Source organism: Myotis nattereri (genome assembly GCF_964212035.1).
Source record: "Myotis nattereri genome assembly, chromosome: 1".
Lineage (NCBI taxonomy): Eukaryota > Metazoa > Chordata > Mammalia > Chiroptera > Vespertilionidae > Myotis > Myotis nattereri.
In genome coordinates this window covers 59,181,660-59,208,729 of record NC_138075.1, presented here as the reverse complement: position 1 = coordinate 59,208,729, position 27,070 = coordinate 59,181,660, and the positions used below count along the sequence as shown (strand labels likewise).

Here is a 27,070-nt window from a genome sequence, read left to right as displayed (position 1 = left end):
AGCCTTCCCCGTTTCTGCGGCCGGCGTTTGTGTGTTTTCGCTGAACCCTGTTCATAGGACATTTTGGATACAGACACTCACCTGTGCTGAGGAGCAGAAGGTGCGGACGAGTGGAATCTGGGGAGAAGCTGGGGAGAGAAGGGGGGCCAGGAGAGGTGGCAGCAAATTGAGTGCTGAGTCACCCCTGAGCCCAGGACTTGGGCAACCATTTTCCCCTGAGGCTATAATTCCTCCCTCCAAGGCCCCAGGCAAGGAATATAGCCACACCCAGATACCACCCTGAATGAGATGAAGGATTAAAATAATCTGATTAGTCCCTGGGGTTAACAGGGTCTGGCCTATAGAGGGCCTTTCAGTCCCAGCAACAACAACAACAAAATCACAGACATTCCAGAAAACTGGGATCTTAAGCCAGCCAAAGGAATAAAATTTCTATTTTTCATTTTTATTTTTTTATTATTTTTTCAGCTTTTTTTCTTTTTTCTTTGTTTTCCCTTTTTCTGTTTGTTACTTCTTTTTTCTACTTCTTCTTTCTTTGTTCTCCTTTTTTTTGTTTGTTCCTTTATTTCCTACTTCTCTTCACATTATTTTTTTCAAGCACGTGAGCAGCAGACACATGAGCGGTGCGCTCTTGTCCAGGGAGCATCAGCCCCGTGAGCAGCCTGCCTCGAGCCTAAGAGCAGCAGCCTCATGTGGCCTGCCCTGTCCAAGGAGCAGTAGCTGCGTGAGCAGCCCGCTTCCCTGTCCGAAGAGCAGCAACCACGAGAGCAGTCCAACCTGTCTGAGGAGCAGCAGCCACACAAGCAGTCTTCCTACCTCTGAGGAGCGGCAGCCCTGCACAGCCTGCCCCCATCCGAGGAGCAGCAGCTGCGCACAGCCCGCACCCTGCACAAGTCCAAGGAACAGCAGCTGCACAAGCATCTTGCCCTCGCCCAAGCAGCAGCAGCCGCACAAGCAGCTTACCCAATCCGAGGAACAGCAGCTGTGTGAACAACCCGCCCCCTTCCGAGGAGCAGCAGTTCTGCGAGCGGCCCAGCCCCATTAGAGGAACAGCGGCAGCCCATCCGGGTCCAAGGAGCAGCAGCCATACGAGCAGACCGCCCACTTCCGAGGAGCGGCAGCCCTACGCAGTACACACCGGTCTGAGGAGCAGAGCCACCACAGCCTGCACCTGTCCAACAAGCAGCAGCCGGTCCTAGGAGCAGTAGCCCCACAAGCAGCCCACCAGATCAGAGGAACAACAGCAGCGTGCAGCCAGCCTCCATTCAAGGGTCAGCAGCCACATGAGCAGTCTGCCCCAGTTCAAGAGTAGCAGCTGCATGTGTTGCCCGCACCCATCCAAGGAACAGCAGCCTTGTTATCAGCACATCCTCTGTCTGAGGAACAGCAGCTGTGTGTGAAGCCTCCCCCCACCAGCCAGGGGACCCACCACAGCTGTGAACAGCACCCACCAGAGGAGCTGCTGCTAACTGAGGAGCAGCTGCTAACGCAACCACCCGGGGAGCAACCACAGCCCAAGGAGCCACTGCCACCCAGGGAGCAGCCACTGAACAACTCAACATCTAGATATGTCGGTGAGATCAAACATGGGTAGACAAAGAAACCCCAAAGGAAAGAAAAGGAGGGCTCACCAGAAAAGCAGCTAAGTGATACAGAGGCATGCAACATGACAGAAAAAGAATTCAGAATAAGGGTCCTAGAGTGCATAAACTGGATGGAGGAAAAAATCAACACCTTATGCAAGAAGCAAGAAGAAACAGATGAAAAAATGAATAACTTATGTAAGACCCAAGAAAAAATGAAGAGTGATACAGCTGCAATAAAAAACACCATTGAAAGTATCAACAGTAGACTAGGAGAAGTGGAGGACCGAATTAGTGAATTAGAAGACAAGGAAGCAAAACACATGCAAACTGTACTTCAATTGGAGAAAAAAATTAAAAGACAGGAGGAGAGTCTAAGGGAGCTTTGGGACAACATGAAACGAAACAACATATGAATAATAGGGGTGCCAGAACAACAGAAAGATGAACAAGGATTAGAAAACCTATTCGAAGAAATAATATCAGAAAACTTCCCTGAGGTGGGGAAGAGAAAAGTCACACAAGCACAGAGAGTCCCAAACAAGGTGAACCCGAAAAGACCCACACCAAGACACATCATAATTACCATGGCAAATGTTCAGGACAAAGAGAGAATCTTACATGCTGCAAGAGAGAAACGGAAAGTTACATACAAGAGATCTCCCATTAGATTATCAAATGATTTCTCAACAGAAACACATCAGGCCAGAAAAGAATGGATGGAAATTTACAAAGTGATGCAAAGCAAAGGACTGAATCCAAGAATACTCTATCCAGCAAGGCTATCATTCAAACTTGAAGGGGAAATAAGAAGCTTCATAGACAAAAAAAGGCTAAGGGAGTTTATCACCACCAAGCCAGCAATGCAAGAAATGCTAAAGGGACTGGTGTAAAAAGAAGAAATAAAAAGCTCAGAAAGAAAACAGCCACAAAAAATAGAAATGGCTACAAACAAGTACCTTTTAATAATAACTTTAAACGTAAATGGACTAAATGCTCCAATCAAAAGACATCGAAGGGCTGAATGGATAATAAAAGATAACCCATACATTTGCTGTCTACAAGAGACCCACCTCATAAGAAGGGACTCACACAGACTGAAAGTGAAGGGATGGAAAAATATCTTTCAGGCAAATGGAAATGAAAAAAAAGCTGGGGTAGCAATACTTATATCTGACAAAATAGACCTCAAAGTGAAGGCCATAACAAGAGATAAGGAAGGCCACTTCATAATACTAAAGGGATCAATACAACAAGAGGATATAACCCTGAAAAACATATATGCACCCAATGCAGGAGCACCTAAATACATAAAAAACCTCCTGGAAGATATCAAGGGAGAGATCGACAATAATACAATCATAGTAGGGGACTTTAATACACCACTGACATCACTGGATAAATCCTCTAGACAAAAAATTGGCAAAGAAACAGCAATCCAAAATGACTCACTAGATCAGATGGACTTAATTGACATCTTCAGAACATTTCACCCCAAAGTCATGGAATATACGTTCTTCTCAAGTGCTCATGGGACATATTCAAAAATAGACCACATATTGGGTCACAAGCAAAGTCTCCCCAATTTCAAGAAGATGGAAATCATACCAAGCATCTTCTCAGACCACAAGGGCATAATATTAGAAATAAACTATAATAAAAACAACCCAAAATACTCAAACACTTGGAAGCTGAATAGCATGTTATTAAATATTGATTGGGTTACCAATGAGATCAAAGAAGAAATTAAAAACATCCTGGAAACTAATGACAATGAAAACACAACAATCCAAAACCTATGGGACGCAATGAAAGCAGTCCTGAGAGGGACGTTTATAGCTCTACAGGCCTATCTCAAAAAACAAGAAAAAATGGTAGTAAATCATCTAACTCTACATCTCAAAGAATTAGAAAGACAGCAACAAGAAAAGCCCAGAGGGGGCAGAAGGAAGGAGATAATAAAGATTAGAGCAGAAATAAATGACATAGAGACCAAAAAAACAATACAGAAAATCAATGAAACCAAGAGCTGGTTCTTTGAAAGGATAAACAAGATTGATGAACCTCTAGCTAGGCTCACCAAGAAGCAAAGAGAGAGGACCCAAATAAACAAAATCAGAAAATGATAGAGGCGAAATAACAACAGACCCCACAGAAATACAAATGATTGTTAAAAAATACTATTGACAACTCTACTCCAACAAACTAGACAACCTGGAAGAAATGGACATATTCCTAGAAAAATACAACATTCCAAAACTCAATCAGGAAGAATCTAAAAATCTCAATAGGCCAATAACTATGGAAGAAATTGAAGCAGTCATCAAAAAGCTTCCAGGAAACAAAAGCCCAGGACCAGACGGCTTCACAGGGGAGTTTTACCAAACATTCAAGGAAGAACTAAAACCTATCCTCCTCAGACTACTACAAACAATTTAAGAGGAAGGAACACTTCCAAGCTCATTCTATGAAGCCAGCATCACCCTAATACCAAAAACAGGTAAAGACAACACAATGAAAGAGAATTACAGGCCAATAACCTCATGAACATAGATGCCAAAATCCTCAACAAAATCTTAGCAAATCGGATCCAGCAGTACATCAAAAAGATCATACACCATGACCAAGTAGGATTTAGTCCAGGGGTGCAAGGATGGTACAATATCCACAAATCAACAAACATGATACATCACATAAACAAATTGAAAGAAAAAAACCACATGGTCATATCAATTGATGCAGAAAAAGCATTTGACAAAATTCAACACCCATTTTTGATAAAAACACTCAGCAAGGTGGGAATAGAAGGATCATACCTCAACATAATAAAAGCCATATATGGCCGAACCGGTTTGGCTCAGTGGATAGAGCGTCGGCCTGCGGACTCAAGGGTCCCGGGTTCGATTCCGGTCAAGGGCATGTACCCTGGTTGTGGGCACATCCCCAGTGGGGGGCATGCAGGAGGCAGCTGATCGATCTCTCTCATCGATGTTTCTAACTCTCTATCCCTCTCCCTTCTTCTCTGTAAAAAATCAATAAAATATATTTTTAAAAAAAAAAGGCCATATATGACAAACCCACAGTCAACATCATACTCAATGGACAAAAACTAACACCATTTCCCCTAAGAACAGGAACAAGACAGGGATGCCCACTCTCACCACTCCTGTTTGACATAGTACTGGAAGTATTAGCCATTGCAATTAGACAAGAAAAAGAAATAAAAGGCATCCAAATTGGAAAAGAAGTAAAACTGTCCTTATTTGCAGATGACATGATATTATACATAAAAAACCCTAAAGACTCCATCAAAAAAACTACTAGACTTAATACATGAATTCGGCAATGTAGCAGGATACAAAATTAATGCCAAGAAATCTGTGGCATTTCTATACACCAATAGTGAACTTACAGAAAGAGAGACTAAAGAAACAATCCCATTTACCATCACACCGAAAAAATTAAGATACCTAGGAATAAACTTAACTAAAGAGGTAAAAGACCTCTACTCAGAAAACTACAGGACATTGAAAAAAGAGATAGAGGAAGACATAAACAGATGGAAGAACATACCATGTCCTTGGATAGGTAGAATCAACATCATTAAAATGTCCATACTACCCAAAGCAAACTATAAATTCAACGTACTTCACATTAAAATACCAACGGCGTATTTCAAAGACCTAGAACAAACTCTCCAAAAATTCATCTGGAATAAAAAAAAGACTCGGAATAGCTGCCGCGATCCTGAGAAAGAACAAAGTAGGTGGGATCTCAATACCAGATATCAAGCTGTATTACAAAGCCACTGTTCTCAAAACTGCCTGGTATTGGCACAAGAACAGACATATAGATCAATGGAATAGAATAGAGAGCCCAGAAATCGGCCCCAACCAATATGCTCAATTAATATTTTACATAGGAGGCAAGAACATACAATGGAGTCAAGATAGTTTCTTCAATAAATGGTGTTGGGAAAATTGGACAGATATACGAAAAAAAATGAAACTAGACCACCAACTTACACCATACACAAAAATAAACTCAAAATGGATAAAGGACTTAAATGTACGACGAGAAACCATAAATAATACTAGAAGAATCCAAAGGCAACAAAATCTCAGACATATGCCGAAGCAATTTCTTCACTGATACAGCTCCTAGGGCATTGAAAACGAAAGAGAAAATTAAAAAATGGGACTACATCAAAATAAAAAGCTTCTGCACAGCAAAAGAAACCATCAACAAAACAACAAGAAAGCCCACTACATGGGAGAACATATTTGCCAATGTTATCACAGATAAGGGTTTAATCTCCAACATTTATAAGGAACTCATACAACTTAACAAAAGGAAGATAAACAATCCAATCAAAAAATGGGCAAAGGACCTAAATAGATACCTTTCAAAAGAGGACATTCAGATAACCAAGAGACATATGAAAACATGCTCAAAGTCACTAATCATCCGAGAGATGCAAATCCAAACAACAATGAGGTACCATCTCACACCTGTCAGAATGGCTATCATCAACAAATCAACAAACGACAAGTGCTGGAGAGGATGTGGAGAAAAAGGAACACTCGTGCACTGCTGGTGGGAATGCAGACTGGTGCAGCCACTATGGAAGACAGTATGGAGTTTCCTCAAAAAACTAAAAATGGAACTCCCATTTGACTCCGTGATCTCACTTCTAGGAATATATCCCAAGAAATTAGAAACACCAATCAGAAAGGATATATGCACCCCTATGTTCATAGCAGCACAATTCACCATAGCTAAGATCTGGAAACAGCCTAAGTGCCCATCAGTAGATGAATGGATTAGAAAACTGTTTTACATCTACACAATGGAATACTATGCTGCTGTAAAAAAAAAAAAGGAATTCTTACCATTTGCAACAGCATGGATGGAACTGGAGAGCATTATGCTAAGTCAAATAAGCCAGTCAATGAAGGAAAAATACCACATGATCTCACACATTTATGGGTAGTAAAGACCATTATAAACTTATGAACAAAAATATATACAGAGGCAGAGCTGCCTCGAACAGACTATCAAACTACAGCGGGAAGGCCGGGAGGGTTGGGGGACAGGAGGGGCGGGGGGTAAGAGATCAACCGAAGGACTTGTATGCATGCATATAAGCATAACCAATGGACATAAGACACTGGGGGGTAGGGGAGGCCAGGGGATTGTCAAGGGCGGGGGGGAGGGTGGGGGGGGGGGGAAGGACACATATGTAATACTCTTCGTAACACTTTAAGCAATAAATAATAATAATAATAAATAAATAATAATAAAAAGAAGGGCAGTATTTTCCTTCTCCAATGTTAGTAACATGAAATCTGAAATGAGAAAAGCTTTGTGAAGAAAATAATTACTTTTCTGGAGCTCTTCAGAATATTAAAAAAATAGTATGTAAGCTAAAAGGGCAACACCATAAGGTCAAATCATGAATGCAAACACAAAGGAGAAAAGAAAAAACAGTGTGTAACATCTCCATTAGGCAAAGGAGTCAAAAGAAATTTGCTGCAACAAATGATCACCGGAAAAAAAGAAAAGTCCTCAGAAACAAGGAAAGTTTGCCACTTGCATATAACCAATCCACACTGACTACTTTTAATTTTTCGATGTGGTCTAGCAAGACATTAAAGGTTTGATCAAAAGGATCGAATATGTTCAGGTAAAACAACATTTCCCAAAGATGATAAAACTTAGCTAACAAAGAATTTTTAACATATACTTACAGTGTTGTAAAGTTCTTCCAATCTAGGAATGGTAAGAAATTTATGCATGCTTACTCCATTCTCAATAAGAAGTTTTACAAATGCAACTCTATCCATTACAAGAGCATCAAGCATAGCTTGTTCCAGGGATCCAACCTAGAGTATCAAAATTAATAAGTTATGTTTCACACATTCTAATTATACAGTTCTAAATGCAAGTCTTTCGGATTTATACCTCTTTGATTCTGAACAGTTTTAGAATATAATTTCAAAAATGGAAAACAGTGAAAGGCTAAGACTTAGGGTATACAGAAAATAGATGAAAAGACATCTCTAGAGTAGCATTCTTGAAAGAAGTCTATAACAATTACTTTGTAAGAGAGCAATTGTGACATGTGGGGGGTGGAGGGAGAAAAGAATCCATCATTAACTAAAACTGGGGAAAAATAACTTAGATAACTTAGAGCAATGATTCTCAATATTTAGGAAAGGTTTTCAGAGAGATCATTTCAATAATTGAGGGCCATTACTAACATTTAATGGGTAGTACCAAAGGATACCACAAACCACGCAATATGCCAGCCATCTCACTCACAAATGAACTGTCCCACATTCTACACAACTTTCTATTATCCCGCTAGATGCTCATGAGTGATAACCCAGTAATATTGCTTTACATATAAACAAAAATCACTCTCTCATGGTTTATTCTACAATAAACTTTCTAAAAATACAACTACCATGTAAGTTAGACAAGATTGTACTTAGTTTTCTTTAGAACTTTAACAGAAATTATTCACCATTAGAGAAAAATCTCTTAACAGCAATACAACCTGTGATTCTTGAGTTGAATATAACACATGTTTATCAATCAACATTTATAGCTGTCTCTTATAAGTTTTTAGAGACTATTTTAAAGACTTTCACAAATTCCGAATCAAATACTATTAAGTTAGTGGAGGCCAGCTGGTGTGGCTCAGTGGTTGAGTGTCGACCTATGAACTAGGAGGTCATGGTTCGATTCCTGGTCAGGACATATGTCCAGGTTGTGGGCTCTGTGAGCTTGATCCCCAGTGTGGGGTGTGCAGGAGGCAATCAATCAATGATTCTCTCTCATCACTGATGTTTCTCTCTCTCCCTCTCCTTCCCTCTCTAAAAATCAATAATAATATAAACTAAAAAAAAAAAATTAGTGGAGGCACAACTATAGGGATTCACTGAGTATCATTAATAAAGGTTATGTTATTAATAAAATATTAACATGTTATTACTTTAATAGCTCATATTATTGCTTCTGTATATTTTGAATATTTTTAAAATGTTATTAACTTTTAGAGAGAGGGAGAGATAGAAACATTGATGAGAGAGATACATCAATCAGCTGCTTCCTGCACAGCCACTATTGGGGATCGAGCCTGCAACATGGGCATGTGCCCTGACTGGGAATCGAACCAATGACCTCCTGGTGCATGGGATGGCACTCAATCCACTAAGGCACATCGGAAGGGCCATTTTGCATATCTGATACCACATGATTTAAAAACTTTGTGGTGAAAAATCAATACCAACAACAATGTTGGGGTTTTTTTTATACCTGCTGTTTTTCAAGCTTATTCTGATTTTTTCTTCATAAGTTTACCATATAACTAACTATACAATTTCTCTACAGCAACCTCTATTACCATTTCTTTTTCAAATTATTCTCTATTTACAATCACTTAGCAAAGGATATAGTCTCCAAGACCTTTTTAATATACAGACTAAATGCATGCCTTATTCACGATAGTATTTCAAGATAGAAGACGTTTTCTGTGTTACTTTTCACACTCAGTTCATGTTATAACAAGAAAAACGTGTTGACATTGCACTTAAAATGAAACTAATTTATAAAAATGTAACGTTCCTTTTCTCATATCAACAGCCTGAAATTTATCATGGTATGTTATTCCTATTTTAGTTAATATTATTTCCTTATTTCCCTTGTCACATAACAAATTTTATTTCTTATTACTTATTCTAACATTAACAACTTTTATTCTATTGCCCACTTGGTTCTCTCACTGATCTTTCCTTGTCCTTATAAGTATTGTTCTGCTGCCCACGGAATTTAAGTCAACAACATTCCTGTATTCGTCTGCACTCACAACTGCAGAACTTCACTGATTCTATCAATAGATGGGAGCATCTGATTACTTAGGATGCCTTTTATAGGTTGCCATTCTTGAGCATCTGCATTTGAAATACTATTTTTATTATACATCACTTTCATTTCTCTGTTTTTATTACAATTAGGGCATTACATTGTGTTTTTTTCTAATTGTGTATTTATAAAATTTCATTTTTAAAATAATAAAATTATTAAAAAGGGGCATAATAAATTTTTTGTTTTAAAAAAGCAGTGTTGCCCTAGCTGGCTTGGCTCAGTGGACAGAGCGTCAGCCTGTGGACTGGCGGGTCCCAGGTCCGATTCTGGCCAAGGGCACATGCCTGGGTTGCGGGCTCAATCCCCAGTAGGGGGAGTGTAGGAGGCAGCTGATCAATGATTCTCTCTCATCACTGATGTTTCTCTCTCTCTCTCTCCTTCTCCCTTCCTCTCTGAAATCAATAAAGAAATATATATATTTCTGCCCTGACCGGTTTGGCTCAGTGGATAGAGCATCGGCCTACGTACTCAAGGGTCCCGGGTTCGATTTGGGTCAAAGGGCATGTACCTTGGTTGTGGAAACATACCCAGTAGGGAGTGTGCAGGAGGCAGCTGATGGATGTTTCTCTCTCATCGATGTTTCTAACTATCTCTCTCCCTTCCTCTCTGTAAAAAAATCAATAAAATATATTTTAAAAATATATATTTTTTAAAAGCAGTGTTTGATTTTATTGGTTTATAACCACTGCCCTAGAACAACAACAAAGCCTAACAAAATGTTCATATCTGGGGAAAAAAAATTTAGTTTAAAAACTATATGCTTTATAAGCAACATTTCTTGATATACTCAATGCATACTTTACAATCAATCAAGAGAAAAAAGAGAAAATATTTGTTCTACAAAGTGTACATTAAGCATAAAAGCCCAAAGTCAAATAGACGACATTGTGCAGAAATCCATGAGATAAACCATATATACATAGAAGATGAAGACTCTGTCAAGCTTTATCTGAAGAGACAAAAATCCAATGAAATTATTAAATAGAATCAAGGTTGGTTTATTATAAAAGTTTTACACAGTTGATTAACATCAATTTCTTCCTCTGCAGTACTGTGAGAAGGGAAGTGACCAAATAGTTTAGTAGTAGTAGTAGTATATAGGAAAATACATTATCATGATTTAAAAAAAATCAAATATCACCAAATGGTATTAAAAAAACCTTTCTTTTCTTAGGCCCTCATGCTGAAGATATAGGCTATATTTACAGTCTCCAGAAAGGTTCTATGACCACACAGTGTATATGAATATGCACTCATAAACAAAATTTGCCAAAATTAAGATCATGCTAAACATACTTTTCTACAATTTGCTGTTTACATTATGTAGATAGAAAAGACCTAACTCATCCCCTTAAAGGCAGGATAATATTCCAAAGTACAGATAAACATTTAAGCTACCCACCCTCCTACTGATTGAGATATGTAATAAAATTTGGCAAACACTCACTATGTGCCAAACTGTGAATAAAGCAGTAAACAAAACTAAAATATATCCTTGGCTTTCATAAAATGTACTTTCTAGGAGTAGAAGTAAATAGCTAAAATATATGGTTTATCAGAGAGTGATAAATGCTAAATAAATAAAAAAAGAACATAGAAAATGCTGTCACAGAGGGCTGCTATTAAAATTGGGTGAATGATAGCAGTCAGATTGGGTAGAAAACATCTGGTTAGAAGTCAGAGAGAGAAGAGGAATCAAGTCTAGGAAGTTATCTAGGAAGTTCAAGACAGAAAAAACAGCAAGTATAAAGCCTAGAAACATTCTTAATATGTTCTAAGAACAACAAGAAGGTGAACCTGGCTACATAAAAGAGAGCAAAGAGGACAGTGGTTATCATGTAAGGTAAGAGGAGTAGTAATGGGACAAATGTAAAGTCTTGTTGGCCATCATAAGGGCTCTGGACTGTGCTGTGTAAATGTGATGTGATCCATCTTCTGTCTGTAAAAGGAGAGGAAAAATGAGAGTAAGGAAACTATGCATGCTGCTATTAAAACAATACAGAAGAAGGATGATAGTAGACTGGACCAGAATAAAACTGGCTATTTTGAAAGTAGATTTGAAAAGATTTACAAATGAAATTGGACTGAAATATGTAAGAAAAACAAAAGATGGCATTACAATTTTTTTGTCTAAGAAACTGGTTTGTGCCATTCAGTAAGATGAGGAAGACTGCAGAAGGAACTGGTCTAAACATCCAAGAGAACACTGTAATCAGTTATCTTCTACATAGAGCATTACTTTTTTTTTTTTTTAACCTAAAGCCCTTCACCCATTTCTTCCACCCGGTCTCAGGCAGATAATAATCTATTCTATTCATAAGCTTGATGTTTTTTAAATTCCCTATGTAAGAGGTCATCTGGTATTTATCTTTCTGTCTGACTCATTTCACTTAACATAATGCCCTAAAGGTGTGTGTGGGTATGTGTGTGTGTCACAACTGCTTTATGCACTCATCCATCGATGACACATAGGTTACTTCCATATCTTGGCTACTGTAAATAACGCTGCAATAAACATGCAGGTGCATGTATTTTTGAGTTACTATTTTCATTTTCTTCAGATACTAGTAGTTTGATGGCATCCTTGTTTATGTATGTTTTTGTTGCTTTTACACTATTGTTAGATTAAAAATATAATCACCGAAAATTATGGAAAGGCGCTTACTCCATATGTTTTCTTCTAGGAGTTTATGGTTTTAGAACTTACCTTGAAGTCTTTTATCAATTTTCAGTTAAATTTTTGTGTGTGGTATAAGATGGTGGTCAAGTTCCATTCTTTTGTATGTCACAGTCAGTTTTCCCAACATCATTTACTGACAAGACTGCTCTTACTCCGTTACATATTATTGGCTCACTGTTGTAAATTAGCTGGTCATATATGCATCGGTTTATTTCTGGGCTCTCTATTCTGTTCAGTTTATCTATGTGTCTGCTTTATGCCAATACCGTAATGTTTTAATAACCATAAATTTGTAATATAGTCAGAAATCAGGAAGCATGATGTCTCAAGCTTTGTTCTTCTTTCTCAACATGGCTTTGGCTATTTGGAGTCTCTTGTGGTTCCATACAAATTTTGGAATTATTTATTATGTATCTGTGAAAAATGCCATTGGAAATTTGATAGGGATTACACTGAATCTTTAGATTAATTTGGGTAATATGAACATTTTAACAATATTGATTCTTCCAATCCATGAGCACAGAATATCTTTCCTTTTATTTGTGTTTTCTTCAATTTTATTCATTAATGCTTGTTAGCTGTCAATACACAGGTGTTATACCTCCTTGGTAAATTTATTCTTAGGTATTTTATTCTTTCTGATGCCACTACAGTGTTTCAATTCAGTTGCTTAATATTTGGTTGAGGATTTTTAAAAGCTGCTGCCTAAGAGTCTGGCTTCCAATCAGCCTGAGTCTAGGTGCTGAGATCCTCCCCTTAGGGGCACTGGCAACTACTTGTTGTTATTAAAAACATAATAGTCTGCTTGGACAAGCACAAAGATTTCAGTGACAATAATGAGCTAAGGCAGGGTTAAATGACAGGGTTCATCTCCTACACAAGGCCATTATGTCAAGAGTGAAAGGGGTGGTTGTTTCATGTACTGTATAGAAACCAATAAAAGAAAGTCAAACAAAATGAAAAACCAAAAAAGTAATGGTTATAAAGTTGCTCACTTCACTGGGGAGAAGAATGGATGTACATAGTGAGAACTTCAAAAAAAGAGATGGAAAATACAAGGATGTACAAAATAGGAGTCACAGACCTAAAGAATACACTAACTGAACTCAGAAATACACTAGAAGGCTTCAATAGCAGACTAGATACATCAACGAAGGATCAGTTAACTGTGGAGCCAACCCAATCACAGTAGCACAAAGAAAAAAAGAATGAAAAACAGTGAAGATAACTTAATGGATTTATGGGACAACAGCAAATGGAATAGCATTCTATTATAGGACTGCCAGAAAGAGGAGAGAGAGAAAGGGGCAAAAATCTTACATGAGAAAATAATAGCAGAAAACTTCCCTAACCTGGGGAAAGAAACACATCAGATCCAGGAAGCTGAAAAAGTTCCAAATAAGGTGATCCTACCACTCCCCCTACCCCCTGCAAAATCATACCAAGACACATAACTAAAATATCAAAAGTTAAAGATAATGAGAAACTATTAAAAGCAGCAAGAGAAAGACAACCTGTTACATACATGGGAACCTACATAAGGCTATGAGTAGATTTTTTCAGTAGAAACTTTGCCCATCTGGCCAAGCTCAGTGGTTGAGCATCGACCTATGAACCAGGAGGTCACTGTTCAATTCCCAGTCAGGGCACATGCCCTGATTACAGGCTCGATCCCCAGTAGGGGATGTGCAGGAAGCAGCCAATCAATGATTCTCTATCATCATTCTATCTCTCCCTCTCCCTTCCTCTCTGAAATAAAAATATGTTATTTAAAAAAAAAGAAACTTTGCAAGCAAAAGGGAGCAAACAATATATTCAAAGTACTAAAAGAAGAAAACTTCCAACCAAAAATACTCTACCTTGAAAAGTTATCCTTAGAATTAAAGAAGAGATTAAGGGTTTTCCAGACAAACAAGCACTAAAGGAGATCATTATCACTAAACCACCTTCCAATAAATGTTAAAGGAACTTCTTTAAGCTGAAAAGAAAGGATGCTAAGTAGTAACAAGAAAATATATGAAAGGCCTATCCAGCCTGGCTCAGTGGTTGAGCATTGACCTATGAACCAGGAGGTCATGATTCAATTCCTGGTCAGGGCACATGCCAGGGTTGCAGGCTTGATCTCCAGTGGGGGTTATGCAAGAGGCTGCCAATCATTCTCTCTCAACATTGATCTTTCTCTCTCTCTCCCTCTCCCAAATTAATAAAAATATATTAAAAAAAGAAAATATATGAAAAAACATCTCACTGGTAAAGTAAACACATAGTACTGATAGTGGATTAATCACCTATAAAGCTAGTATGAAGGTTGAAAGACCAAAGTAGTAAAAAGAACTATGATTATAATTAGTTAAGATATACATAAGATAAAAATATCTTAAAAAACTAACATCAGCCCTAACTGGTTTGGCTCAGTGGATAGAGCATCGGCCTGTGGACTGAAGGGTCCCAAGTTCGATTCCAGTCAAGGGCATATACCTTGGTTGCAGGCACATCCCCAGTAGGGAGTGTGCAGGAGGCAGCTGAATTAATGTTTCTCTCTCATCAATGTTTCTAACTCTCTATCCTTATCCCTTCCTCTCTGTAAAAAATCAATAAAATATATTTAAAATAAATAAATAAATAACATCATAGAGGGAGTAAAAATGTTGAGCTTTAGAATGTGATCAAACTTGTTTTTATCAACTTAAAATAGACCATTAGAGATATAAGCTATTATATGTAAGCCTTGGGGTAACTATAAAGAAAAAAAATCCCTCTTTTGTAAATAATAGACAAAAGTAAATAGACAACAGAGAAAGGAATTTATCATTAAAGCAAGTCATCAAACCACAAAGGAAGAGAGCAATAGAAGAAACAGTGAGGAACTATAAAATCATCTAGAAAACAATTAGCAAAATGATTAATATGTACATATCTATCAATAATTATTTTAAATGTAAATGGACTAAATGCTCTAATCAAAAGACAAAGTGGCTAAACGTATAAAAATAACCCGTTGTATATGCTGCATACAGGAGACCCACTTTAGATGTAAAGACAGACTCAGACTAAAAGTGAGCGGATGGAAAAAGATACTCCACGCAAATAGAGAACTCCCCCTCCCCGCCCAAAAAGGCTGGAGTACCTATATTTATAGCAGACAAAATCGACTTTAAAACAAGACTGTAATAAGAGACAAAGAAAGGCATTACATGATTATAAATCAGTCCCTCCAACTAGAGTATATCACATCTGTAAATTTATGCACCCTACGTATAAACAACTAAATATATAAAGCAAATATTAATAGGCCCAAAGGGAAAATCAACAATACAATAATAGTAGGGAACTTTAAAATGAGAGCATAACATTGATTGGGGGTGTGCACCCATGCACCCAAGCATGTGCCCTGATCAGGAATTGAACCAGTGACCTCTTGGTGCATGGCACAGCACTCAATCCACTTACGTCAATGGGGAGATCATCCAGACAAAAAATCAATATGGAAATATAGGCCTTAAATGACACATTAGACCGGATGGACTTACCAGATACAGACAAAACATTCCATCCAAAAGCCACAGAATACACATTCTTCTCAAGTGCACACGAGACATTTTCAGGCCACTACACAAATCTTAATAAATTGAAGAGGACTGAAATAATATCAAGCATCTTTTCCAATCACAATATGAAATTAGAAATTAATTACACAAAGAAAAATGGAAACTTAACAAATATGTGGAGATTAAATAACATGCTACTGAATAACCACTGGGTCAAAGAGAAATAGGATAAAGTCAGAAAATATGTAAACTAATGGAAATACAACATAAAATTTGTAGGCTATAGCAAAAGCACTTTTAAGAGAGAAGGTCAATGCAATAAATGCCTAAGTCAAGAAACATGTGAAGTTTTAACCTAACTTTTCACCTCAAGGAAGTAGAAAAAGGAGACAAAAAAAAGCCCAAAGTGAGTATAAAAAAGAAAATAAATATTAGACCAGAATAAAAAAAACTAAAGACCAAAAAGACAACAGAGAAGATCAATGAAATAAGAACTGGTTCTCTGGAAAGATAAACAAAATTGACAAACCAAGAAGAAAAATTACTCACCAAAAAAAAGAGACAGTACTCCAATAAAGAAAATGAAAGGGGAAGTAGTACAACTGATACACAGAAATACAAAGGATCATACGAGCCTACTATGAACAAGTATACACCAATAGAGGGGACAACCTAAAGAAATGAATAAATTCTTAGAAACATACAACTTAACAAGACTGAATCATGATGAATAGAAAATCTGAACAGACTTATTACTAATAGTAATCAGTCAAAAACATCCCAACAAACAAAAGTCTAGGAACAGATGGATACACTGATGCATTCTATCAAATATTCAAAGAATTAACACCAATCCTTCTAAAACTTTTTCAAAATATAGAAGAGGAGGAAACTCTTCCAAACTAATATTATGATACCACAACCAGACAAGGCGGTCACAAAAAAAAAGAAAATTACAGGTTGATAGCCCTGATGAACATGGATGCATACAACACTACTTTCATGACTTTTTTCAGTTCTAGAATTTTTAGAGATCTCTATGCTATAAAAAAGCAAGGTTTTACCAAAGAAGTAAAGAGAACTTATTAAATCCTAAGTAGATTTAAATGTAGAGGTGTCTAGGTAATCTAATCTTGCACTTTAGTATATTTTTTACTTGACAAGTAAAACATCAAGTTAGGTCACAGTTCCAACAAACACTTTGTTAATTACTTAGTTTAATTTAATTACATTATACATATAGGATTTTTTACATACCAGCCACTGTTGTCCATAAACAAATACATGATTTTTGGCAATGTCAACTCTATCCCATGCCAATGTAAGGATGAGCTGGTCAAATGCAGATGCATTAGTGCCTAATCGAATAAAGAAAAGTTGACATGTTCAATTAATTTATCTCCATTAAAATGTAAACACTTATGAATTCTTCCCACTCCCTTTTAACTAACTTACACAGCTGGTATCAGTCACTGTTCAGAAGTACCCTGCCTCAGAGAGGTAAGATTAACCCTAGGGTTGAGGACTTTTATTTTCCAACTATAGATATATACAGCCTTATTCACTACAAACAATTTAGAATGTAGAACAAAAAGAATATAAAGATGACACATTTCTATCAGAGATAGTACTGACTGTTAAGATTATGGGAAACATCCTTACATGTGCTTTTCTGTGCATATATAAATTCATATGTACACTTTCAATTATTTATGCAAAAGTGGATCGCACTATATAATGTATTCAGCAGCAGGCTTTGTGTGTCTTAATACCATATACCTTAGTTTTCTATGACTGGTGGATATTCAGGTTATTTTGATTTGTTTGGTAAGTATATTTGATTTTTTTGCTGACATATATTTACATAGTATGATTTTGTAGAAGCCAATTTGGAAGGATATTTTAAAGATTTTTACTGCCAAAATATATTCCAGAAAGGTTATAACATCTATCAGAGGTATAAAAATACCTAGTAAAAGGATAAAAAACTTATTTTTAAAATTTACTTTTAAAAAAATATATTTTTATTGACTTCAGACAGGAAGGGAGAGGGAGTGAGAGAGAGAGAGAGAGAGAGAGAGAGAGAGAGAGAGAGAGAGACATCAATGATGAGAGAGAATCATTGACTGACTGCCTCCTGCACGTCCCCTCTGGGGATCAAGCCTGTAACCTGGGCATGTGCCCTTAACTGGAACCCGTGACCTTTTAGTCCACAGGCCAACACTCTATCCACTGAGCCAAACCAGGTAGGACAAAAATTTACTTTGTAAAAGATTATTAACACTGAACATCTTTCCACAAACTCCTCAAGCATTTGTATTATTCTGTTAATACAATTGACAATATAAATTCTGGCTTGTTTTCCCATGAGGTAATCATCTTTTTATTATTAATTTGTACCAGCTCATTGTTATCCCTTCACATTTCTATTCATTAATTTCCTCATCTATAAAATGAGGAAAGTAATAGAAAATCCTTCCCTTTAGGTTATTGTAAAGATAAAATGAGATAAATACTCTCAAACACTAAAGAACAGTGGCTAGCACACAAAAGTATATGGCAAATATATTTTTATATTTATGCAATCCCATTTATTGATCTCTCTTTTAATGGTTTCTGGGTTTCCTATTACTATGGTCTCTTGTTCCCAAGGTGATGTATATGTTATCTTACATTTTATAATAGTATTTTTTGAACGTTTCGTCTATTGGCAATTTATTGTCGCCTAGTATTTGGGAAATTCTTGTGAATGACAATAAGACAATAATGCTTTCTTGCTCTGCTCCTGCCAACTCACTTACTTACATACTTGAACTTTTAGGCACCCAGATGGGATATCATTTTAGTTTCTAATTTTTTAAAAGATTATTCATTATAATATCACTTGCTATATCAGTTGAATATCTTTGGCCAGATAATGGCAGAAAAATAGTTCAATGTGCATATGCATTAACTTCTTAATCATATAAGTACCCTTAGTTTTCTTTCCAAATTTATCTTCAGAATGAAAAAAGCATGTTTAAGAACACTCTTAAAGTCTATCAACTAATATACCTTTATTTTTCAGCCAATTAAAAATGTGACACATTCTTAACAGGATAATTAAATGGGTCTGGTGGCACAAATACTGCTATAACCTTAAAATAATTAGGCCTGCAGGGGGGCAGTAAGGGGTGACTAGGCTGGCAGGGGGGCAGTAAGGGGCGACCATGCTGGTGGGAGGGGGGGCAGTTAGGGTCAACAAGGCCGGCAGGGGAGGGGGGCAGTTGGGGCCAACCAGGCCAGCAGGCAGAGGCGGTTAGGGGTGATCAGGCTGGCAAGGGGGCCAGTAGGGGCAATCAGGCAGGCAGACAGGTGGGCAGTTAGGAATCAACGGTCCTGGATTATGAGACGGATGGGCCTAAACTGGCAGTTGGACATCCCCCAAGGGGTCCCGGATTGGAGAGGGTGCAGGCTGGGCTGATGGGACCCCCCCCCCCCACACACACACACACACCATGCACGAAGTTCATGCACCGGGCTCTAGTAAATAAATAAAAATATTTAAACCTTACCTTTAAGCAGTGCAGTAAGTATCGCTACATCTATATCTTGATGTTCATCTGATCCAATGTGAAAAACAGTGATCTATATAAGGATTAATGAATTAATAATATGCCTTTACATTTCAAAAATTAAAGTAATTTCAAACTACACATGAGATAGTTTTGGAATGTGTATTTTTTTGGTCAAAAATAAGGAACCAAAAAACATGAAATTAAGACTTTGCATTATTTACCAAGTAAAATGGCAAGTAAATTAAAAATGTTTGATTTCACATTACATTCAGTTTTTCATCTACCTTATGTCCTTCACTAAAATAAGAAACTTATGGACTGGGAAACTTATGGGAAAATCCTGCTATTTCTTCTACAGAGTGAACATTTACTTAATCCAAACAATTATGTGTCTTTGATGAGAAATGTTTTTTTAACTGGAAGTTTCTTTAAATAAATTGCAATGTAACACCATTTTAGACATTTTTATGTAATAACATCTTTCATAAAGAAAAAGACCATTTTACAAAATTTTCAACTAACTTCATTTCCAATTATAGAGAAAAAAACATGGAAGAAAACAGCAAATCATCTACTACTCAGAGTTGATAAAAATTTTCTCTATAAACGGAAGCCCATGTTTAGATTACTAAAAGTAAGCAGCACTAATCTTTAATTTAATTTTAGCACTCAGAGTAAAATAGTTTAATTTTTTTTTGTTTCTAAATGTATTTTAGATATGCCATTAACAATTCTTTAGTATGCTTCCTTATCTCTAGATAAAAATCTGTTGAGGCCTAGTTATGAAATTTTTCCTAAAATAGAAGTGTAAATATATGCCTCAATACCATATAAAAGCTGTAATAGTCCTTCTGTACCTTTCAGCTCAAACAACAAAAAAACGGTACCTTTAACATGGTTAAGTAAGATTTAAAATCTTAAAATGCAAATGAAAAACAAGTTTCTCACCAATTTGCAATGTTCTTTGAATTAAAAGGCTTATTCTGCTAAAATCTACTTACAAGCTCCTTTCTTTTCATGCACTCCATCAATGTTTGAAATAAATGAACTGCTTCACTCTGACTGAAGTTAAATGTTTTTTTAATGGTTGAAATAATATCAGGTTCTGCTGCATCTGGAAGATTCCTAGAGTAAGAGGAAACGTAACTTAATTCACTGATTTAAATTTTCATTATTTGTAGAATCTAATATGAAATACAGGTGGATCTATGCAAGACTTTTAAAGCTATTGTATTAATATTAAGAACTTGACCCTTGGTGAAATTTTATCCTTCATGAGACTCCCACTATAAGTCATAAAGGGGGAAATGGAATGGAATGATTTTTCTCTTTGAATTATTTTGAAGTTTTTTACAAGGTATGTGTTTCAATATTAGTACTTATATTCTATAAGATACTATATAAAGACTAGAGGCCCGGTGCATGAAATTTGTGCACGAGGTTGGGTCCCCTAAGCCCAGCCTGTACCCTCTCTAATCTAGCACCCCTTGGGGGATGTCCGACTGCCGGTTTAGGCCCACCTAAACCAGCAGTCGGACATCCCTCTCACAATCCTGGACCGCTGCCTGCCTGGTCCTAATCACTCACCTGCCTGCCTGCCTGGTCGCCCCTAACTGCCCCCCTCCCCCCACGCCGCTGGCCTGATCGCCCCTCACTGCCTCTGTGTGCCGGCCTGGTCACCCCCAATTGCTCCCCCCCCGCCCCCCCGCTGGCCTGGTTGCCAACTGCCCCCCTTTGCCTGGTCTGGTCACCCCACACAGCCTGCTGTTCAGTTGTTTGGTTGTCCCTCACTAACCCCCCTGCTGGCCTGGTTGCCCCACGCAGCCTGCTTGTTCAGTCGTTTGGTCTTCCCTCACTAACCCCCCTGCCAGCCTGGTTGCAGGCAGCCATCTTGTGAGGTCATGAGGGTTAATTTGCATATTACCGCTTTATTATATAGAATCGTTTTAAGATACTGTGATATGTAAAATAGTATTTCACCAAAATGTCTTAAACACAAGCTCATGCACATTTTTATTTTTTTCTCAGTAAGTATTATATTTACATGGCTCAAAAATCTATATATATAATAGCCTAAGCAACCTTTACCACTGAACGACCAGAACAATCAGTTGACCAGTCACTATTACTCACACTGACCACCAGGGGGCAGATGCTCAATGCAGGAGCTGTCCCCTGATGGTCAGTGCGCTCCCGCAGCCGGCCAACCTCCCCCAGTCCCTCCCTGCAGCCAGCCTACCTCCCGCAATCCCTCCCCCTGGCAGGCCAACCTCCCGTGGTCCCTCCCCCCAGCCAGCCGGCCGGCCAATCTCCTGTGGTACTTGCCCCCAGCCAGCAGGCTCTGATCAGGGCTGGGTGAATTTGTGCACCAGGCCTCTAGTATAATATAAAACACTCTAAATATAAAAATGTGAAAATTCATAATGAAAGCCTCCTTCCCACTGTCTTCCATCTGCCCAGTTTCACCTCAACTGCTGAAAAGGAACACTACTAGTGTGACTAGCTTTCCAGGATCTCTTTCTATATATACAAATAATTATCCTCTCTTTCCTTCCTACATAAAAGGTATAGCACAATATACATGCTACTCTGCATTTTCCTTATTCTGCATATATATTTTAGTAATCTTCCCAAATCTAGTACACAGATGACAATCTTACTCAGTTACAAACTATTCCATTGTGCAGTCCATAATTTACTTAGTCCCTTTGATATATGTTCTATTTTGTTGCAATCTTTTACTATTACAAACAATGCCGTAATAAGTGACTTTATACATATGTTATTCATATATGTACAAGTACATCTGCAGAAATAATTGCCAGAAATGGAACTACTGGGTCAAAATTACGTGCCTCTGTATATCTGACAGATCTTGCAAAATTGTCCTTTATAAAGATTCATGTATTTTAACTCATTCAAATAATGTGTCAAACTATTTCCTCAAGCCTTAGCAAGGTATCATATTAAACTTCAAATTTTCATGTTCATAACATACTGAAATGAATCTAATATTCAAAAACACCACAAGTCTCTTTACATAGTTATTAAAAACTTGTTGCCCTGGCCGGTTTGGCTCGGTGGACAGTGTGTCGGCCTGCGGACTGAACGGTTCCAGGTTCGATTCCAGTCAAGGGCACATGCCTGGGTTGCGGGCTCGATCCCCAGTGGGGCCGTGCAGGAGGCAGCCAGTTGACGATTCTCTCTCATCATTTATGTTTCTATCTCTCTCTTCCTCTTTGAAATCAATAAAAATATCTTTTTTAAAAAAAACAACTTGTTTTAATCATACACACTTACCCTCCTTCTTCTGTTTGTTTATGAATATACGCTAGTAGATCTGCAGCTCTGCCTGTTCCCTCACATATGACAACTGGTACAGGAGGACTTTCCTGAAGGTATTCTAAAACTGTGAGGATAACATTTGGCCCACCTTCAAAAATAAGTGCCACCACAGGGACACCTTGACCAATTCCTAAAAAAAGGAAAAGATTCGTTAAGATATTAGGCAAAATTAGCAATTTAATCTTATTTTTTATTCATCAAAAACAAAATAAAAATAAAAGGCCAATATAATTTCTTTCAATACAGTGTTGACTTCATTTTAAGCATTTAACATGATACTAGTCTGGCATAAATTAAATACTGAATAAGCTACTTTTTCATTGACTTAAAGTTTGTTTTAATTGACAAAATTAGAAAATCCAATATATAATTAGACATACACTAGAATTTATGTATTTTCTGAAAAGTAAAAATATTTTGTATATTTCACTAACAATTCTTGGTAAGAAATGTATAACGTTAATTTGTTTTAGAGTTTGCTTCTAGTTGAATTTCTAATATATGTCTGTTTTATTTATTATTAAAACATATATTTCTGATTCCAAATAATTGAGACATTAATAAACATTAACAACAGAATTAGGGTTACATAAAGGGAACTGATTAATAAAATACAAGACCTCTACAAGAGTAATAAATAAATTTATTAAAGAATGTCAATTTTTGTTTTTAATAACCTGCAATGCAGCGAGAGAATTCAAAATATACATAATTATAGGATTAAAACATTCGTAATTTTAAAAAGGGATGCTAAGACTCCATCATAATTTGAATACAATGTTCTATAATTTTGAATTTCTATTTCCCTTTGTCATAGAGCTCACCTTGTTGGTTTCCTAAGATTACACAATTTCTCCTTTTTAAAATAAATATCTAGACGTTGAGGGAACCAGAAAGTTTGACTATGGTTGAAAAGGAAGACCAGTATTAAGAATACCAACTCTAAGACATACCTACCAAAAAGAGATACTTACTCATGTTAAAAACTTTAAGGTTATTCTTACTTTGCAATAAAGCATATTTTCCTTTTTACTCTTCATCTTGAATTTCAAAGTCATGCATTAGAATATATCACACAATAAGATTATTTCTGAATTCTTTGGGCTACAATAGGATGACAATGGCAACAGAGCATCCAATGGACCTTTGTGGCTTCGACCTCAATATGTGAGTACCCTCAGATATTTGGCCTCGGGCTTCTTTTCCTAGGTCACCTTATTTATCTAAGGTCAGCCATCCTTGGTTGTTTCACATGCTATCTTGCTACATAATAAAACCAGTACTTCAAAGAACATTCTAGCTTTTAAGAATGTTGCTGGCAAGTAATATAGCCCAGAATAATTTCAACAACGAATTTATAATTTCAATAATGAATTTATATATTCCCTTACTAGCATGAATTCTTTGCTGATTAACAGTTTTTTCAAGTTCTCTTCTCAGCCTGACTTCTGCCCCATACTTTCCAACAGTGCCATCATCCACCAATATGAAATGGGAATGTAGATTATTCAGAACATTCAATTTGCTCAGAGGGTTCAATAAGGTTTGATAAGGAGCAACCACCTAAACAATATCAAATATAGGAGTTAGAGGGAAAGATTAAATATAACATAATGTAAAATAAAAATAAATTGAAATAATCTATAAAGGAAAGTAAGGTAAAATTCCATTTACCTATGGCAACAAATAGAAAGTATCAAAGAATACATAAAAAAGCACTAGCTTTTAAGCAGCCAAAGATTAATCAGTAATTGGTTGAATGATACAACTAAATTTTGTTTCTTATTGCAGAATATATTTCATTATCACATGCAAAGGAAGCAGCAGCATATAAGTAAATAATGTGAAAAAAACACGATTAGTTTATTGGTGAATAAAGAGTTAATACATAAAGTACACTAAATAAAAGCAATCAAAAGTTATATTGCTATTTTTCTAGCCATAAATAGGATCTTTAAAATTGATATTAGAAATTTAATTGCACTTAAAAGGGATCATTATAAATTAGTCATTCCTTTTTGATAGTCTCTTGATAAACATAGCCAATTCACATCTTTAACCTATTCAAAGCATTTGATTACTAGTCATAGTAACAATAAATTAATTCTTAATGTTATGCAATCATTAAAAATTTAATTACGAAGACTGGCATGAAATGGAAAAAGTGTGAAATAATTATCTTAAAAAGGCAGAAACCAAAATCTACTAACACTCTAATGATAATTACTTGTATCTATGACTGTATATTCAAGATGATCAGAAGGAAACCTTAGAAAAATACTTTTAAAAAAGTAAATCTGAAAAGTATTGTACGTTCAAGAATATTTTTAGATGACTAAAAGATCCTTGTTTTAATTTTGCTTACAAGTAAGTTCAAATACAAGAAATTTAAAAATCATTCTTACATCTCTCCCAACAAGATCATTTCTGTTTTCAATCACTCCCCATGGAGCTATTCCAATAGTGCAAATCTTCCGAGATGATCTGGAAGCATGTTCTTTGAGGGCATCACCAACATGTTTGGCCACACCTGTTCATACAAAATAGAATTCACTTTACCTAAGAGTCTTCATTGTGTTCAGAACAATCGTGTGCTCCATCTGTAACATTACAATTTGTGATATTTTTCTTAACACATACAAGACAAAAGGCAACAAGGTCAAAAAAACAAACAAAGAAAACTCAAGGACCAAAGAGAGAGAAAAACTACAATTTCGGATCACTACAACTGCCTAAAACACATATAAAACTTTTACCATGTTCTTATGCTTACTTCTCTCTTAGATTCCTCAATGTAAGTAACTATCGTTTTTTGTTATTGCTCTACACACCATCTCAAAAAACAAAAAGTATGGCTTAGGACTATAAGCAACATACATACACCAACCAACACACACACACACACACACACACACACACACACACACACACACCCCAAATAATTACAAAAGTTTTCTAATGAATCAAAACCTGGGAGAATAGTAGAAAAGGCAATTCAAAAGACCACATAAGTCCTCATTATGATTTGTTATGAACTTAATTGCATCCTCCCCAAAATTCCTATGTTGAAATCCTAATCCTAGTACCTAAAAATATGACTGTATTTGGAAATAGGTCCCTTAGAGAGGTTATTACATCAAAATGAAGTGGCTAGGGTGGGTCCAAATCCAACCTGACAGGTGTCCTTACAGGAAAAAAGAGACACAAAAAGAGGCACCATGGACGCACATGCACAGAGGAAAGGCTACGAGAGGACACAATGAAAAGGTCACCATCTGAATGCCAAGAAGAAAGGCCTCGGAAGGAACAAAACCTGCTAACATCTTGATCTTGGACCTAGAGAAATATGAGAAAATAAATTTTTGTTCAAGCTACCCTAATCTTGTGGTATTTTGTTATGGCATTTGGCATTGTGGTATTTACAGTCTACCTTCAAAATATCATATAAGTGCTCTTTGCTCTTATCAACTCTGCTTAAAACCATCCCTTCCATTCAGAGAAAAAGTCACAAGTGATTAAAATGGATTAAAGGCCTACTATAAAGATCTTCCTATTGTCCCTGGTATTCACCATGCTACCCAATCCTCACCACCATCACACACCCACAACTTTCTGATCTTACCACCTAGTACTTCTTGCTCTTTCCACTCCAGCGATACTGAATGACCCCTTATTACTATTCTCCCAACACACTAGCTGTTTCTTCTTTAAATGCTGTACTCCACATTACTCTTATCTTACTCCTTCACTTCCTTCCATCTCTACTCAAATGTCACTTTATTAGTGAAGCCCTAGCCACCATCCCCATCATCTCTACAATATATTTCATGTGTCTGCATAGCACTTATAATCTTATTACACATTTGTATGAGTTCAACATAGGTTTTATTCTTTTTTTTCCAATAACAGTTTACATCATATTATGTTGTACTAGTTTCAAGTGTACAGCATAATGATTAAGCATACACTTTACAAAGTGCTCCACCTGATATTTCCAGTACCTATCTGGCACCACACACAGTTACAGTATTAGTGACTGTATTTCCTATGCTGTGCTTTACATCCCCATGACTATTTTGTAACAACCAAACTGTACTTCTTACTCACTTCACCTTTATCACCCAGCCCCATAAACCCACCTCCCCTATGGCAACCATCACTCTATTCCCTGTATCTATGAATCTGTTTCTGTTTTGTTTCTTCATTTATATTGTTCTTTAGATTCCCACATATAAGTGAAATCATATGGTATTGTCTTTCTCTGACTGATCTATTTCACTTTACCCTCTAGAGTCCATACATGCTGTTGCAAATGGTAACATTTCATTTTTTATGGCCGAGTAATATTTCACTGTATAGATGTACCACATCTATGTTATCCACTAATCTACTGATAGGCACTTGGGTTGCTCCCATATCTTGGCT

At 36.8% G+C, this 27,070-nt stretch overlaps 1 protein-coding gene across 1 annotated transcript in view; it reads right to left on the bottom strand.

The window, feature by feature from the left end:
• The window catches only part of TRPM7 (transient receptor potential cation channel subfamily M member 7), a 120,537-nt gene that overhangs the window by 61,340 nt on the left and 32,127 nt on the right, over positions 1–27,070 (bottom strand). Inside the window, exons 6-12 of the mRNA XM_081109032.1 lie at positions 25,051–25,175; positions 24,037–24,208; positions 22,601–22,775; positions 20,302–20,425; positions 19,298–19,370; positions 17,001–17,101; positions 7,334–7,468 (exon numbers count right to left, since the gene is read on the bottom strand). Coding sequence (XP_080965158.1) covers positions 7,334–7,468; positions 17,001–17,101; positions 19,298–19,370; positions 20,302–20,425; positions 22,601–22,775; positions 24,037–24,208; positions 25,051–25,175 — 905 coding nt within the window. The remainder of the gene's footprint in view (positions 1–7,333; positions 7,469–17,000; positions 17,102–19,297; positions 19,371–20,301; positions 20,426–22,600; positions 22,776–24,036; positions 24,209–25,050; positions 25,176–27,070) is intronic.